This window comes from Sminthopsis crassicaudata, chromosome 2 (assembly GCF_048593235.1).
Source record: "Sminthopsis crassicaudata isolate SCR6 chromosome 2, ASM4859323v1, whole genome shotgun sequence".
In the NCBI taxonomy this organism is placed as follows: domain Eukaryota; kingdom Metazoa; phylum Chordata; class Mammalia; order Dasyuromorphia; family Dasyuridae; genus Sminthopsis; species Sminthopsis crassicaudata.
Genome location: NC_133618.1, coordinates 493,696,018 through 493,711,494, shown reverse-complemented (window position 1 = coordinate 493,711,494; position 15,477 = coordinate 493,696,018). Strand labels below are relative to the sequence as shown.

At 39.6% G+C, this 15,477-nt stretch overlaps 1 protein-coding gene across 6 annotated transcripts in view; it reads right to left on the bottom strand.

Annotated features, from left to right (window-relative positions):
- The window catches only part of NLRC5 (NLR family CARD domain containing 5), a 93,490-nt gene that overhangs the window by 38,073 nt on the left and 39,940 nt on the right, over window positions 1-15,477 (bottom strand). For all 6 annotated transcript variants that reach the window (XM_074293487.1, XM_074293486.1, XM_074293485.1 and 3 more), the window contains 11 exons: window positions 12,667-12,750; window positions 11,960-12,049; window positions 11,376-11,435; window positions 9,580-9,648; window positions 9,134-9,217; window positions 8,033-8,116; window positions 5,856-5,945; window positions 3,338-3,403; window positions 2,455-2,529; window positions 1,480-1,554; window positions 546-629 (listed from right to left, as the gene is read on the bottom strand). In XM_074293487.1, the coding sequence (XP_074149588.1) occupies window positions 546-629; window positions 1,480-1,554; window positions 2,455-2,529; window positions 3,338-3,403; window positions 5,856-5,945; window positions 8,033-8,116; window positions 9,134-9,217; window positions 9,580-9,648; window positions 11,376-11,435; window positions 11,960-12,049; window positions 12,667-12,750 (861 nt within the window). The remainder of the gene's footprint in view (window positions 1-545; window positions 630-1,479; window positions 1,555-2,454; window positions 2,530-3,337; window positions 3,404-5,855; window positions 5,946-8,032; window positions 8,117-9,133; window positions 9,218-9,579; window positions 9,649-11,375; window positions 11,436-11,959; window positions 12,050-12,666; window positions 12,751-15,477) is intronic.

The following is a 15,477-nucleotide window of genomic DNA, read 5'->3' as shown; positions in this document are numbered from 1 at the left end:
TTTATATTGATATATATATATGTGTATGTGTGTGTGTGTAAATACATATGTATTAGATAGATATACATAAATCTATATCTATCTATGGAAGGAGAAATAATAGATCATATTCAAATATGCTTTATGGTTACAAAGATTTTTACATATATTAATGATATATTACATATATAATTACAATACCAATATAATACAGTATTAGTCCTCCAAAAAAAAAAAAACCCTAAAACCCTGGAAGGAAGGCAGTACAAATATTATTATTCCCACTTGACAGATGAGGAAATGGAGGCTTAGCAAAATAACTTGCTGAAGATCACACAGTTAGTAAAACCTTGTCTTTTAATTATATGACTTTATTTGTCACTAAAAGCAGAGAATAACAAGGAGGCTTCCTAAAGGGATTCCCTCTGCCCTACCTCCAGTGGATCCTGAGCAGAGGAGTCTGTTACAAAGCCAGGATCTGAGCCCAAGATAGCTTAGCTCCTTTCCTCATGCTGTAGTAAAACACCTTACCCCATTGAGAGCCAAAATCCAGCCCCATCACTTACGTCAGGAACTGCAAGCATCTCAGACTTGGAAGGAGCTGAATCAATTTCTCAATGCCTTTGTCGCCCAACCGGTTGTTGGATAAGCTAGGAGAGGGGGTGGGTGAATCAAAATGAAAGTTGTTTTTTTCCTTTTCCTGAAAAGACTGTTATGTGGGAATAGAAGCCAAAGGGCAGGAACTTCCCTCTGTCCCAATTTCTAAAGTCCATCTCTGAGGAACATTGCTCATAGCTTAAATTCCACATATTGATAAATTCAATGTTTCTTAAGTCTGGATCTGAATCTTGAAAAGAAAAACCCAGCCTTCTGCTCACTTTTACACTTGGCTAGCTGCCCCTTGCCAAAAAGTAATAGCACAGATATTTGGGAGTTGCCATGTAGTGACAGTGATGGGAGAGAGTAAGGGAAAGGTGCTGAGAATGTTTGGCGCTTCCCCTTGGCAGATTGGCTGAGGAGTTAATTAAAAATAATCTATCACACCCGCCTAGCCTTTTAACTTCAAAAGCACATTCAGAAGCATTATCTTATTTGGTCTTAGGAGGTAGGCAAGGTTGGATTTATTATCTCCATTTAATAATTGAGGAAACTGAGACCTTTTGAGTTAAGTGATTTGTTCGATGTCACACTGAGTATGAGGGGCATGGTTGGATTGAGGGCCAAGGTTGTTTGGTCTCTCATGGTAAGCCTATTTCCAGTTATGGCAGAGGTCTGGTAAGAGACTAGAGGGATCAGAAGCTTTGGCTCATCACTGATGGGGGCAGCTGAGGCAAGACGGCTTGGGATTGGGTGACTTAAAAAAAATCAGTGATCCATGAGAAAGAGAGCCCAAAGGAACATGGTAGCTTCCCACTCCTCAATTTGACAGATCTGCCATTGTTGGTATGGCTCTTCCTGGCCCTGGGGAGATTGTAGCCCGGCAAAGATAAATACACTCACTCAAGATGGCTGCAGTTGCCCAGCTTCAGACACAGCTTCTCAAGTTCCCTGAACTGGAAACTGCAGTGTCTTAACCTGCACAGAACAAAGAAAACCACAGGTCTCTAATTCTCCACTCTAAGAGACAAAGGGCAAGGAGATGGAGCAAGGGAAAGAGAGATAGACAGCAAGAAACACAGAGGAGGTATAGAAAAAAATCATGAAAGAAAAAAGGAGATGAAATGGATGGGGGAAACAAACTCGGAAGACCTTAGTTTTTCTGGGGAGAGGATTATTCCAAGTTTCTTTCTCTCCCCCATCTTCCTCCCTTCCATTAAAAAAGGAAAAAAACAAACAAACAAACAAAAAAAACTAAACCCTTAGAACAAAACTCAAGCATTTGTGGCTCAGCAAAACTAAGTCCCAAAGCACAGAAAATCCAGAGGCAAAACCAAGAGCTCTGGAACAAAGGAAGATGAATTTCAACCCTGTCCCTTGGGGTTCTGGCTTCCTCTCAGAGAACAGGAAATCAACCCTCACCGCCCCACCCAGAATGTGGAGAAAGGCTCTTCAGATACACAGATGGCAGCAATGGATTGAACTGATTCTGTGTTCTGAGGGAGAAAACTGCAGAATGAATGACAGAATGGGGCCATCCCTCTAAGGCTGCATAGAGCACCTGAGGAGGGAACACCCCTAGAGGGCAGCAAGGACTGCATTTGGTCTGGGGGAATTCAGGGCAGAACCTTGCTCAGGGGCCACTCCAGAGTGAGAGAAGATAGCACCTGTGGTTTGGGCCCCAGACATCACTGGCAGTTTAATCAGAGCCTTGGGGGCAATCCTGCTAGAGGGGTGTATCTGTGGTTACTGCTATTTCTCAATGAAAATTGAAAGAGGAACTAGGTTTCTATTCTGGCCAGTGACCCGCCTACCTCCCGGATTTGTTAAAACAAGGATAAATGATTAGAAACATCCCATCAATCAAAAAAGTCCTACCTGATCACTCTGGCAGAAGGGGAGGAAACTGGCTCAAAGTTGTTTCTGGATAGCTGGGTGTTTGAAACTGCAGCTCTACAAGGACACACATAGAAAATGGCTTGCACAAACTCTACGACCTTCCATGATCCAGTTCCAAATTGCCTTTGTAGACCTAGCTCCTACTTTCCTCTGCACAGAGTATGCACCTCATTTAAGCTGGGCTCCCAAAACACAAAAGGTCTTTCCATAGAAGAGACTCTTTTTTTAGGAATCTCTGACCATCTCCCTGTAGCCTCTCTCACAGTCCCTCTCTCCTTTTGATTAGCTAAGGGAATGTGCAGCACAGACTTGACTGTGGGACTCGAGAGACAGCAGTGAGTTGTGTCTAACCACAGAAGTGTCCTATTTCCTATGTGACTTCATTCTGAACGGGATGTGTGCTCCATAACTAAGGTATGGAGCTTCATATCTACTGTGGGGATTTACTGTATTTCTCTTTAAAAACAGAGAAGGCAGGAAAACTACTTGCTTTATATGGGTGAGGGCTGTGAGTGAAAGCATCTGTCCGAGCTGAAGATGATTTTAGAAGCTCAACTGCGTTCAGTCTCACTTCCTGAGCCCTCTCCCATAGAGGGAGACCTGTATACTAATAGTAGAGTAGCTCTGAATGATACAAAGGTGTGTGTGCACACCCCTCACACACACATACACACACACACACACACACACACACACACACACACACACACATACACTCCCCATAGTGGGCACCTTCTGATGCCACATGCCCTGTTCCAGGGATGGAAACAAGGACAGAGATGGGCAGCTACAGGGCACTCAGAAGCAAATAAACAAAAAAGGAATCGCACTAGTCACAGGTCCGGAAATATTTGGGCAATACCCGAGTGGAGCTTGATCCTTCTCCTGATCCCCAGCAAATCTGAAGACAGCAGTTTTGTTCTTCAGGCTGCAAAAGGAAGGGAAGCAGATGAATGAGGAGAGGAGACCCATTCAATCACTGCCTTTCATAGAAACTCAGGATTGGCAGGCACTTGGAAAGATTATCTTAAATCACCCCCTTTTTTTTTTTCTGAGGCTGGGGTTAAGTGACTTGCCCAGAGTCACCCAGTCAGGAAGTGTTAAGTGTCTGAGACCACATTTGAACTCGGGTCCTCCTGAATTCAAGGCTGGTGCTCTGTCCATTGCACCTCCTAGCTGCCCCCTTAAATCACCCTCTTGACTCCATCCAGGACTGCTAGTTTATTTACAACAATCTATAATTCTTTTTTAAAAATTAAACTCAATTTTTTGGTTGCATTTTAAGTTCTGAACTGTCTCCTTCCCTCTTTACCCCATACTAGAAAAGGTCAATTTTTCACACACACCCACATATCCACCCACATCATGTGTATATAAATACATGTGTATATATCTTTATGTATACACACACATATATAAATGTATATATATGTAAAACTATCCTTTACATACTTCTACTTCTCAGTTCTTTTTCTGGAGGTGGATAACATCTTTCTTCATAGTTGGTCTGAATATTTATAATACTCAGAATAGCTTAGTCATTCACAGTTATTTAAATAATATTGCTGTTATTGTATACAGCATTCTCTAGGTTCTTTTCACTTTACTCTTCATTATTTCATGCAAGTCTTTTTTCTAAAATCAACCTGCTAATCATTTTTTAAAAACTGAGGCAATTGGGGTTAAGTGACTTGCCCAGGGTCACACAGCTAGGAAGTGTTAAGTGTCTGAGACCAGATTTGAACTCAGGTCTTCTTGACTTCAGGACTGGTGCTCTATCCACTGTGCCAGCTAGCTGCCCCATTCATCATTTCTTACAGCACAGTAAGATACCATCATAATCCTATCACACAACTTGTTTAATCATTCCCCATTTGATGGGCATCCCCTCAATTTCCGAGACTATGATTTTTAAATACTTCTTTGATAGGTAAGCCAACTCTCCTTAATTGCTCAACTAGCTCATGGCTTCAGGACAGTTCTTTATAACTAACTTAAATCCAGCAAGTATTTGAAATTATGTGAGAATAGTAACTAAAATGTCTACACCCTTTGACTCAATGATTCCACTGTTAGGTATATTCCCCAAGATCAATGACCAAAAAAAAAAAGATGCCACATACATTAAAATATTTATAGTGGCACTTTTGGTGGTAGCCAAAAACTGGGAAACAAAGTAGATGCCCTCTGAGTGATACCTCACATAACTATCATGACTATTCTTGTTCTGTAAGAAATAAAGGATATGCTGAATGCAGAGAAGCATGAAAAGACTTATGAACTGATGCAAAGTGAACAGAACCAGGAAAACATATACCTGATGACTACAACAATGTAAATGGAAGTAAAAATAACAGCAAACAGTAAAACGGAATGTTATATCATAATGACCAAATTTGGCTTCATTGCTATAGTAGGGGATTATAGGTTTGGAATACTGCATTATAACAAATCTTTTCTAACATGCTAGTTAGTTCTACTAGACTGTTTTATTTTTTGCTGTAGGGGATAGCTCTCAGAGGAATTAATATAATGGAAAATGTGGATGACATGAAAGCAAGAGACATCAAATAAAATGTATCAATAAAAAGTATTTAGGCATTTCTTTTGGTCAGTCCTCAGAAGTTAATATTTTACCTCTTTCCCCTGCATCCCAACCCTTTATGGATCAGACTTTCTCAGCTATGGGTCTCTTTTTCCTAATTACAGATACTCATGATTCATGGTCTGAAACTAGTTGTGAGAAAAGGAGCTGTCCCACATCTACAAATGAGTTTTTGAAAATCAAATTTTTGTGAATATCATCATCTTCTGAAAGTCCAAGAGAAACTGTGAAACATCATGTTCTAATTTATCTATTGTGTGAATTTAGATTTTCAAATACCTCAATCGAGTCTGCTTAAAGCAGGTTCTATATAGAAAGCCATGTGAGGCTTACCCTGACGTCAACAATATGTCCCAAACAAATCGATGTGGGGTTCAAGGCCTAAGGGAGAAGAAGTTGAGCAGATTAAGAAAGAAGACAGATGTAAAGTGAGAGGACCAGAGTCACAGAGGAAGAGGTGGAAAGAAACTTAGAGACTACCTCATTCCTGTCCCCATTTTACAGATAAGGAAAATAAGGCTCAAGTGATTTGTAAAAGGTCACCTAGGTGGAAAGTGACAAATTTATTCTTTTCTGCTGGTTTGGGGTTCACTTGCTGCCTTGTAGCCTTGGATGAATTTCCTCACCTCTAAAATTTGAGGAGTTGTATGATGTCATCTCTAAGGCAGGTTTTAACCATACTGGAAGGCCTGACCCTGCCCTGAAAAAAAGAGATTCCTTGGCCATTGGGAGGGATGGGAAAGACTGAAGTATCCCCCAATTGGGCTCACATTACCTGATATCTAGCTCCGTCACATTCTTGCAGGCATTGGCTGAAGTCAGCAAGTAATACACACCAGACTCAGATAGCCCATTATCACTGATGCTGCAAAAGAGAACACAGAAATGGTCCCCAGCTCCTCTGCTGAAAGCACCTTCTAGTTTACAGAAGCACAGACCAAACTGGCCCAAGAAGATCATGGGCTTTTATTCATGAACCTTATAGCTCGTTCTCTGGAAGTATCTAGTCTGCCTCCCCATTTGGTTCTTCTAAGTGCACTGGGCAAGCCCTCCCTCCCAACCCTAATTCCTGTCTATAACTATAGCGACCTAGCAGAAAATGTTCCAGACTGGATTGTGAGTTCCTTGAAAGCAGGACTTCTGACTCACTTTCCCTTGCATAACTATATTACAGAAAATCCTGTGGCAGGTGCTTAGAAAAATTGTAGAAAGTTTCAAGGGACCTCAGATACTCTCTAGTTCAATTGGCACCTGAGTAGTCTCTGCTAAGTAAATAGTTATCCTGCCTTCTCCTGAAGACCTCCAGTGAGAGGAAACCATTACTTCCAGAGGCAGCCCGCTATCCTTTTGAATAACTCTTAGGAGTTTACACACAATTTATACACGCACTCACATATACAATGTGTATGTTTACACAAACTACATATATTCATATACACATCATACACACATGTATGTTTCTGCAACATACATACACATATCATCTATCAAACTTGGTCTATTTTTCTGCAAATTCTGCTTCTGCTTCTAGTTCTTTTGTGTGGTACCCAGTAAAGCAAATCTAATTAATCCTTCTTTGACAAGAGTCCCTTCAAATACTTGAAGCTAGTTATCACGATCCTCTTTAAATCTTCTCTTCTTTGGACTAATCAGCCCCAATGCCTTTGATTGAACTTCTTGTTGGATGGCTTCCAGTCCCCTCAGCACCTTCCTCTGCACGTGGTCTAGTTTTCTCACTAACTTTACAATGTGCTATTCAGAACTGGATCCCAACTCCAAATCCAGTTCTGACCAGGGCAGAGGACACAGGAATATTACCCTTCTGGTTGCTTTATCTTTCTTAATTCAGCCTTGGATGCCATGTTATTAACTCATATTAAGCCTGCAGCTCAATGCAGCTCCTATATCTTCTTCCTAATTTACACCTCTTTCATCTTGAATGTTTCTTCACCAAATGAATGAATGATGAGGGAATTTGGGCAGAGGTAGCAAAAACAAGAGCCAGTATACATATGGATACACACATATAATATTTACAAAGTGCTTTACAAATATTATCTCATTTGATCCTCACAATGACTGTCATGTAGGTGAGATCATTCCCATTTTATGATGAAGAAACTGAGGTAGAAAGGAGTTAAATGACTTGTCTCCGGTCACAAAGTTGCTAAGTGTCTAAGGCTAGACTATTGGAACTCAATATGAAGACAGTTTAGTGTAGTAGAAGGAATATTAGACTAGAAGTAAGATTCCTGGATTCTAGCTTAAGCTTGGTTGCCAAATCTAAGTGATCTTAACTTTTTTTCTTTTTAAAACTATGACCTGGACAAATACTGGAACATGAACATTTCTACACACACACACACACACACACACACACACACACACACACACACGAAAGAATAGAAAAGGAGGAAATTATTCATTTCCACTGTGCTCCAATTATGTTTCTTTTTAAATAATTCAGATTTAATGTATTAGTTCCAACTCTGCCCTGCTTGTCTATATCCCTTTCTGAACTTATTTCTGCTTGCTTCTGTGCATTTTTAAAAGGATTCTTTGAAACTTTTTTTGTGGCATCAATATTACTTATACTTCCATGTCCTTCCTTAGCTATACTCCCTCCATTCCCCCCCCCCATCTGCCCTTTCTTGTAGCTCTTAGGAACACTCTTCCCCTTCTCTAAGCTTCATTTTCCTTTTCTGAAAATGGAGGAATACATGATTTCTAATGGACCTTTCAGCTGTGACCTTCATCGAAGCTTATCCATAGTTCTGATGACTTTTAAGATTATTTCATTGTGTGATGACAACAAAGAACAGACATTGTGAATTATATATTTTAATTACACATTCTGCTCCTGACCAAGAATCCTTGCAAGCTACGCGATTCACTACTATATTTTTTTCAGTATCTCCTACTCCCCATTATAGAACTTGGCTTAGGACCTACTTAAACTGTTTGGCAATCTGCAAATCAGGTAGGGCCTCTGCTAACTCCCGGCAGCCTTCATCTTCCAACTGGTTTCCTGATAAACTGAGACACAGAAAACAGAGAAGTGGTTAGTACCTTCATAGTAGGGAAGGCTGAGGGATTTGGGACCATATGTTCATCTCCCCTATAGCCACAACCTCTCTATTTGTCCCAGTGGTCCCAAATAGAGGTGGGAAGATTTACTCTCTGTCTGGAACAGATGGACTTAGTAGCACCCAGGTTCTGTCTGATCACCTTTCCCCTCCTCCTATGTCCTAGTCTAAAAAGGAAAGGCAAGAAATTGGGTCAGAGCTAAATTATCTGGAAAAGCATTCTCCCTTTTGCCTCCCGACTGTATTCTTCCTGAGAAAACAATGAGACTCATGTCTGTGATCATTTTAAGTTCTGCCCCTCCTGACATTACATGGTACTCTACCAACTCTAAAAAACCACCTCTGGTGACCTATAACTTTCCCCTTCCTTCTACCTCCAAAGCTTCCAAACAAATCATTTGGGAATCTGTCTAGTTTTTTGCTGGAAAGTTGTTCCACCTTGACTCAGGGAGAATGCTGATAAAGTGTAGAGAGAGATTAGAGTACTAGAGTCTGGAAAAGCAGGGAGAACTGTATTCCACTCCTTCTTCACCTTCCTCTTTCCCATCCCCTTCCCCTTCTCTTCTAGCTGAGAAATGTGCCTAATTTGCCACTAATCTAAAACTCTACATTCTCAGGTGAAATATTCTCACTTAGCTGGGAACCAAGCTACTGTCCACACACATCATCTGCTCAGACACAGCTATTTGCTCATCCTTTTCTATGATCTGGATCAAAAACAGGGACCTTGGAGCAAAAGTATCGCTAGGGCCATCCATCTAATGTCATTCTCTTGTCTGCAGTATAATCTATAATGCACAATGGATGCCTAGCCCCCCTCAAACCTTGGAATCCCAGGACAGCTACCTCCTTTGCCATTATAACAGTCCCTCTGCTTTTCCCCGTCCTTCTAATCTTTTTCTCCTACTTCCCAATCTCACTCAGTCGTATGAGGTCCATGGGACCAGAGGTAAGGGATTATACTTACTCTACTTCTTCCAAGTAGGGCCTGTGTTTGAGCATCTCAGCTATCTCCTTTGCATGGTGGACAGCAAGGTTGCATTTCTGAAGCCTGGTGATATGGAGGGAGAGGTGAGAAAGGAAAGGGGGATAGAGTGAGGAAAGTGCCCTAGCAAACCAGATGGAAGTGATCTATTCCTTTTCTGAGCTAAAACAAGCCACACAAGAACTGGTTCCTCACTATTCTACCTCACTGAGTTCAGACAACTTTGTGCAGGATTCCCTCCCTCACCCAAATTCCTCTCTTATGTGACTCCTCCCAGGGTGTACCACTTTTCTCCTGTCTGAGAAATCAGCTACTAAGACCATGTACTAAGGTATGGAAACACTGAAGTCCTTCGTAAAAAGAATGCACATACTGATAAAATCAGTGATTCTTGAATTATCAATATTTCCAATTTTCACCCTTCTTACCTGAATGTTAGCTTTCTGTCCTGACTCACAATTTTATCTGAAGACTCATTTTTCTTCACATTCTGGGATCTAAAGAAAAGAAACCCAAGATGCCAAAGGAAAAGAAACATTTTAAAAATACCTTCTAGAAGGCAGAAAGCAGTAAACAAAATAGTCCAGGTTGGACTTCAACCTGCCAACTTGCCAGGATATCTGGTATAAATAACCACAGTAATTTTCAAGTTTATATTGGTGACCAAGGGATAAAATTAGACCACTGAGATCTAATAAAGATAGTGGTTAGGAGCTGCAGGACTGTAGAAAATGGCTGGAATGGATTTTCTGAGTATAGCAGTAGTGATATTGCTGTTAATACTACTATAATAACTGCTTGCATTTACATAGCTAATTATTATGGTGCATTATCTCTGATCTCATGCCACAGAAACCTTGTCATTACTTGTATGCCCTCAGTATCAGTCCCTCATATACTTCTAGAGGAAATCATGTAACCATGGTAAGACTGGGGCCAATCCCAAGCTTATGTTGGCCAATCCCAACTGGTCCCTCACTTCTACTTGTCAATCCTTTCCTGTTTTCCTCCATGCTCTTCTACACAAATCTCTTGCCCTTTCCCTGTTGGCAGAGGATTTTGTGCCTTATGCTTTACTGAGAAAACTGAGGTCATTGGCTATAAACTTCTTCTTAATAAATGCTTGTTTCCTTCCTTTTCCCTTCCCTAAGGACCCACTTCAATGAACAGTTTTGCTTCAGTCACTTCTTGTAGTCAACAAGAGATTATTGAGTAACAGACTCTTGTGTCAGGAAAATAAAGATAATCCCTGTCTTCAAGGAGTTTATCATCAGGTAAAAGGAGTGAAACAAGTGTACCACTAACTATGAGATGTGATAAAACCAGAAGAACTACAAAAAGCCTTGTAAATTGAAATGGACTGTAAATCTTTCTCTGGTTCTGATAAATTCCCCTTCACAAAAAGCGTAAGAAAAACCAGTGCTACTGTTTATCACAACCCCATCAGAGATGGAAGAGGATATAGATATTATCTCATCCATTTCTCTTATTTCAGAAGTGAGAAAACAAAGTCAAGATTACATGGTGGACCTGGGACTCCACACCTACTCAGGGACAGCCTCAGGGGTTCCCCAGCTCATTGCTGAATGAATTGGGACTAAAATTTCTTCCTTGTTTCTTCATGGAATAGCCTCAGGTGTTCCAAATGGATTTATAACTTTATGATCTTTCTTTACTAAAAGTTTTATCCAAGCTCTCATCCAATTGCTAGGTATAGTCAGCATTTGCTAACTTAGAATAATTTGCTAATTTAGCTAATTTGTGATTAAAGACAGCCAGAATTAGTGAAAAATTTGAATCAGAATGTGTTTCACAGAAATGCCCTTTTATTACTTTTCAACTTAAACTAGTTTGAAACATGCACTTACCATCTAACAGTTTTATCAAGGAGAAGTCTGGTTAGTTGCTTTAATAAAAAATATAAGGACCGCTTGTAATTAATGCATTAGTTAAAATAGGCTATAGATTCTAGACCTTAACCTGGTCTAACCCTCTCATTTTACAGTTGAGGAAACTGAGGTGCAGGGCTGAATTCCCACACATGGGAGCATAGCACAGGCAGGATTTGAGCCTTCTGACATTAGGTCCAGTGCTCTTCCATATAACACATAACTATTTTGCATGGTTTTCCCAAAGTACACAAAGCCTCTTGAAAATTAAGGCTAATTGAGCCCTGCAGTCACCTGGAAAAGCCATGCCAGATTTATCCATGCCCTCATCTTACCTCTGCATTTCCAGAGCCTTTCCTGAAGATACAAAGAAGAGAAGGATCATTTGTGCTTGTCTGTAAAGAGGAAATAAGAGAGGAAGAATAAAGTCTGGATTAGGCTGACAATCCATAAGCACATAGAAAAAATAATAATTAATATCAGTATAAAGTTTACTGTGCTAAGTACTTCACAATTATATTTGATTTTGATTTGATTCTCACATGGGGGATGGTAGGTACTATTATTATCCACATTTCATAGATGAGGAAACTGAGGCAAACAGTGCCTAGGGTCACACTGCTAGTTAAGTATCTGAGGTCAGATTTGAATTCAGGTCTTTCTGACTGCAAACTGGACATTCTGTGCACTGTGCCACCAGAGCTGGTATGAAGAAGCTCCTCATGATGCATCTGAGTGACCAACCTTGTCATCCTTGAGGTTCAAGCCCAAGTATATGAAACTTGAGGAGCCACATGTCACATCCTCAAAGATCACTGACCACTTTCTCCCTCGCCTCCATCCTTTGGCCCTTTTACTTGTCCCTGGCCCTGTTGCCCCAACCTCTGAAGGTGATCTTTGGCTGAGACCACTGACTTACCTAATCTCCAAGGTGGTGACTTGGGAGTAAGAAACTGCTTCCTTTGCCAGGGCCAGGACTGTCTGGACAGAAACTGCATTTTGGCTTAAGCTGTGAATTTGAGGCAGAGAATCAAGATGTCAGATGAGCTTTGCAAAGAATGGACAACTAAAATGGAAGTTCTTCCCAGTCCCAACTTCCCAGTATCACTTTTTTTTTCCCCATCTCTGTTCCTACCTTCCCATCTTAATGCATTAATTATCTTTTTTTTAAAACGGTCTTTTATTTTTTCCAATTACATGCACAGATAGTTTCCAACATTCACTTTTGCAAAACCTGGTGTTCTGAATTTTTCTCTCTCCCTTCCCTATCCCTTCTCCCTCTCCTAGATAGCAATCCAATATAGGTTAAACATGATGCATCAGTTCTCTTATGTGAACTTTGCATACCCCCTTGGCTACCATCTCCATGCATACCCTTTGACTCAAGATACTTCTGCCTAGACCCTGCTCTTGAGATCTGATCCTGAGGCCTGGCCCACTGAGTCCAGAATCCTGCCTCTGGATTCAGTGTCAAACCCTAGTGTTGCCTCGGTTTAATCAGAGTGATTCTAGGGGACTTTCAGGAACTTATGATAATTGGTGGAGAGCAAAGAGAAGCCAGAACAAACTGCTTAAGAGAAGCTTCATCTATGTGGGTCTAAAATGAGTTGGAAGTAGTATACTTACTCAATTTTCTGTAACCGCTGCATCTTATGAAGTATCTTGATGATCTTTAGACATGAAGAATCATTCAATCTGTTGTCTTGCAAACTGAAATATGACACGTCATTATCTTGGGGCTATCTGATCCTGGGATTCTCCTTATTGAGTATCTCAGAGCACTCTGCCAAGCTCAGAAGAGGTGGACAATAACCACAACTCTTTCCAATACAAGACATGAGGCCCAGGGAGTGCAGGTGATTTGCCCAACTACCCAGCCCTCTCTCCTCTATGCTTTGCTTTTCCCTCTGTCAGTTACGTTTGATTCAGCATTCTCCTCTTTTCAGTGACAGATTTTCCACTGATGGCTCCTTATCTCATTCCTCAGGAGCTTCACAGCTTTATTCACAGGATAAAAGGGCCAGAATCTTAAGTTCTAGACTTTTCTGTTGCTTAAATCAGATAGGATCACTGAGCAGCAGGGATCTATCTAGTGGCTAAGTGAGGCAAGGCCAGAAAGGCAGCATGAGGTCAGGATTCTAGCCTGATTTCTGTTACCAAGCAGCTCTGGGATTCTAAGCCAGTCACTTCTCACTGAGCCTTAGTCTTTTCTTCTGTTAAGGAGAAGCAATAACTCTTCCCCCAATTGTTCTGAAGTACTGTTGTGAGGATCAATTGAGATATGGATGCAAAAACACTTTGAAAAGTCCAAAGCTCCATGACCTATGTTAGTTATAGTCATTATTGTATTTCCTGGGCCATCATTTTCCAACCAACTTTTAAAAAAAGCCACAATAAACTTGCATAAATATACTGGTGGGAGCTTATAATAACAGTAGCTCATATCTATATAGTGTTTTAGTCAATCAATCAACATTTATCTAGGACTTAAAGGAAGTCAGGGAGGTCGGTAGTTGGAAAGAAGAAGGAGAGTATTTTAGGAATGGAAGACAGCCAGAGAAGATACTGGGAACTGAGAGAGAGTGTGGAACAGCCAGAACATTAGTATCTCTAGATCAAAGAGTATATGGAGGAGTAAGGTATAAGAAGACTTAAAAGGTAAGAGATGAATGCCAAACAGAGACAGAATTGAATGAGCCATCAAAACACAATAAAATAAAAAAAAAAATTAAAAAGAAGAAAATGTAAAATTTTTCATTGGAAAAACAACTGTCCTAGAAAATACATTCAGATGAGATAATATAAGAATTACTGGACTGCCTGAAAGCCATGATCAATTTTTAAAAATCCTGGACAACACCTTTCAAGATATAATATTAAAAGAAACTGCCTTGGCATATTAGAACCAGAAAGCAAAATAGATACGGAAAGAATCCACTCATCACCCATCTGAAAGAGATTCCAAAATGAAAACTCCCAGGAACATAATAGCCAAATTCTAGAGTTCACTGATCAAAGAGAAAATATTGCAAGCAACCAAAAAGAAAAAAAATGTAAATATTGTAAGATCTGCTGGTGAAATTACACAGGATTTGATAGCTTCCACATTTAAGAAAGCAGAGGGCTTAGAATATGATAAATCAGAAGACAAAGGAGTTAGGATTATAACCAAGAATCATCTACCCAACAAAAATTAATATAATCAGTTGGGGGAAAGTGGACATTTATTGTGATATAGGACTTTAAAGCATTTCTAATTAAAAGGTCAGAACTGAGTTAAAAAAATTGATTTCCAAATACCAGACTCAAGGGAAACATAAAAAAGAAAAAAAGGAAAAAAAAAAAGAAAACATAAGAAATTCAATAATGTTAAACTGCATATATTTCTATATAGCAAGTTAATACTTGTAAGTTTTAACAACTTTATTATTGTAAAAGCAATTAGAAAGAGTATATGTAGGGAGAGAGTCTGGATATAAGATGATACCCCAAAATACAAAAATAAAGGGCTGGAAAAAAAAACTACATTGGAAGGAGGAGGGAAGGAGATTGAATAGGGTACATTATACCACATAAAAAAGGCATTAAAGAGCTTTTGTAATGGAAGGAAAGATGGGAAGTGAGAATGGCAGGCAGAGCTTAAACCCTATTCTCATCAAAATTAACTCCAAGAGAGAATAGCATATAAATTCAGTTAGATATACAAATCTATATTACCCTATGAGGAAGTAAAAAAGACTGGGATAATAGAAGGGGGAGACTGATACCCTACAAGGGAGAGTATATTGGGAAAGGTAGTGATAAAAAGTAAAACACTTGTGAAGAGGGAAAGAGTGAGGGTTAAGGGGAGTGGGAATAAACAAGCAAAAAAGAAGCATGAAGGACAATACACAAATAATTATCATAACTATAAATGTAAATGGAGTGAACTCATCTATAAAATAGAAGTAGATAGCAGAATTAATTAAAAAACCAGAATCCTACAATATGTTGTTTACAAGAAACACATTTGAAGCAGAGAAATACTCATAAGGGTAAAGGTAAGAAGCTGGAGCAGAACTATTATGCTTCAGCTAAAGCAAAGAAAGCAGGGATAGTAATCATCATTTCAGAAAAAGCAAAAGCAAAAATAGTTCCAATTAAAAGAGATGAAAAAGAAAACTATATCTTGCTCAAAGTACCATAGCCAATGAAGTCATATCAACACTAATGCATCAAATGATATCTAAATAGCATCTAAAATTTTAAAGAAGTTAAATGAATTATAGGAGGAAATAGATTATAAAAGTATAGTTGTGAGGGACTTCAACTTTCTTCTCTCAAAACTATCTAACCAAAACAAATAAACAAAAAAGAGGTGAAGGAGGTAAATAAAATTATGAAAAAGCTAGATATGATAGCTCTTTGGAGGAAACTAAATGGGAATAGAAAGGAATG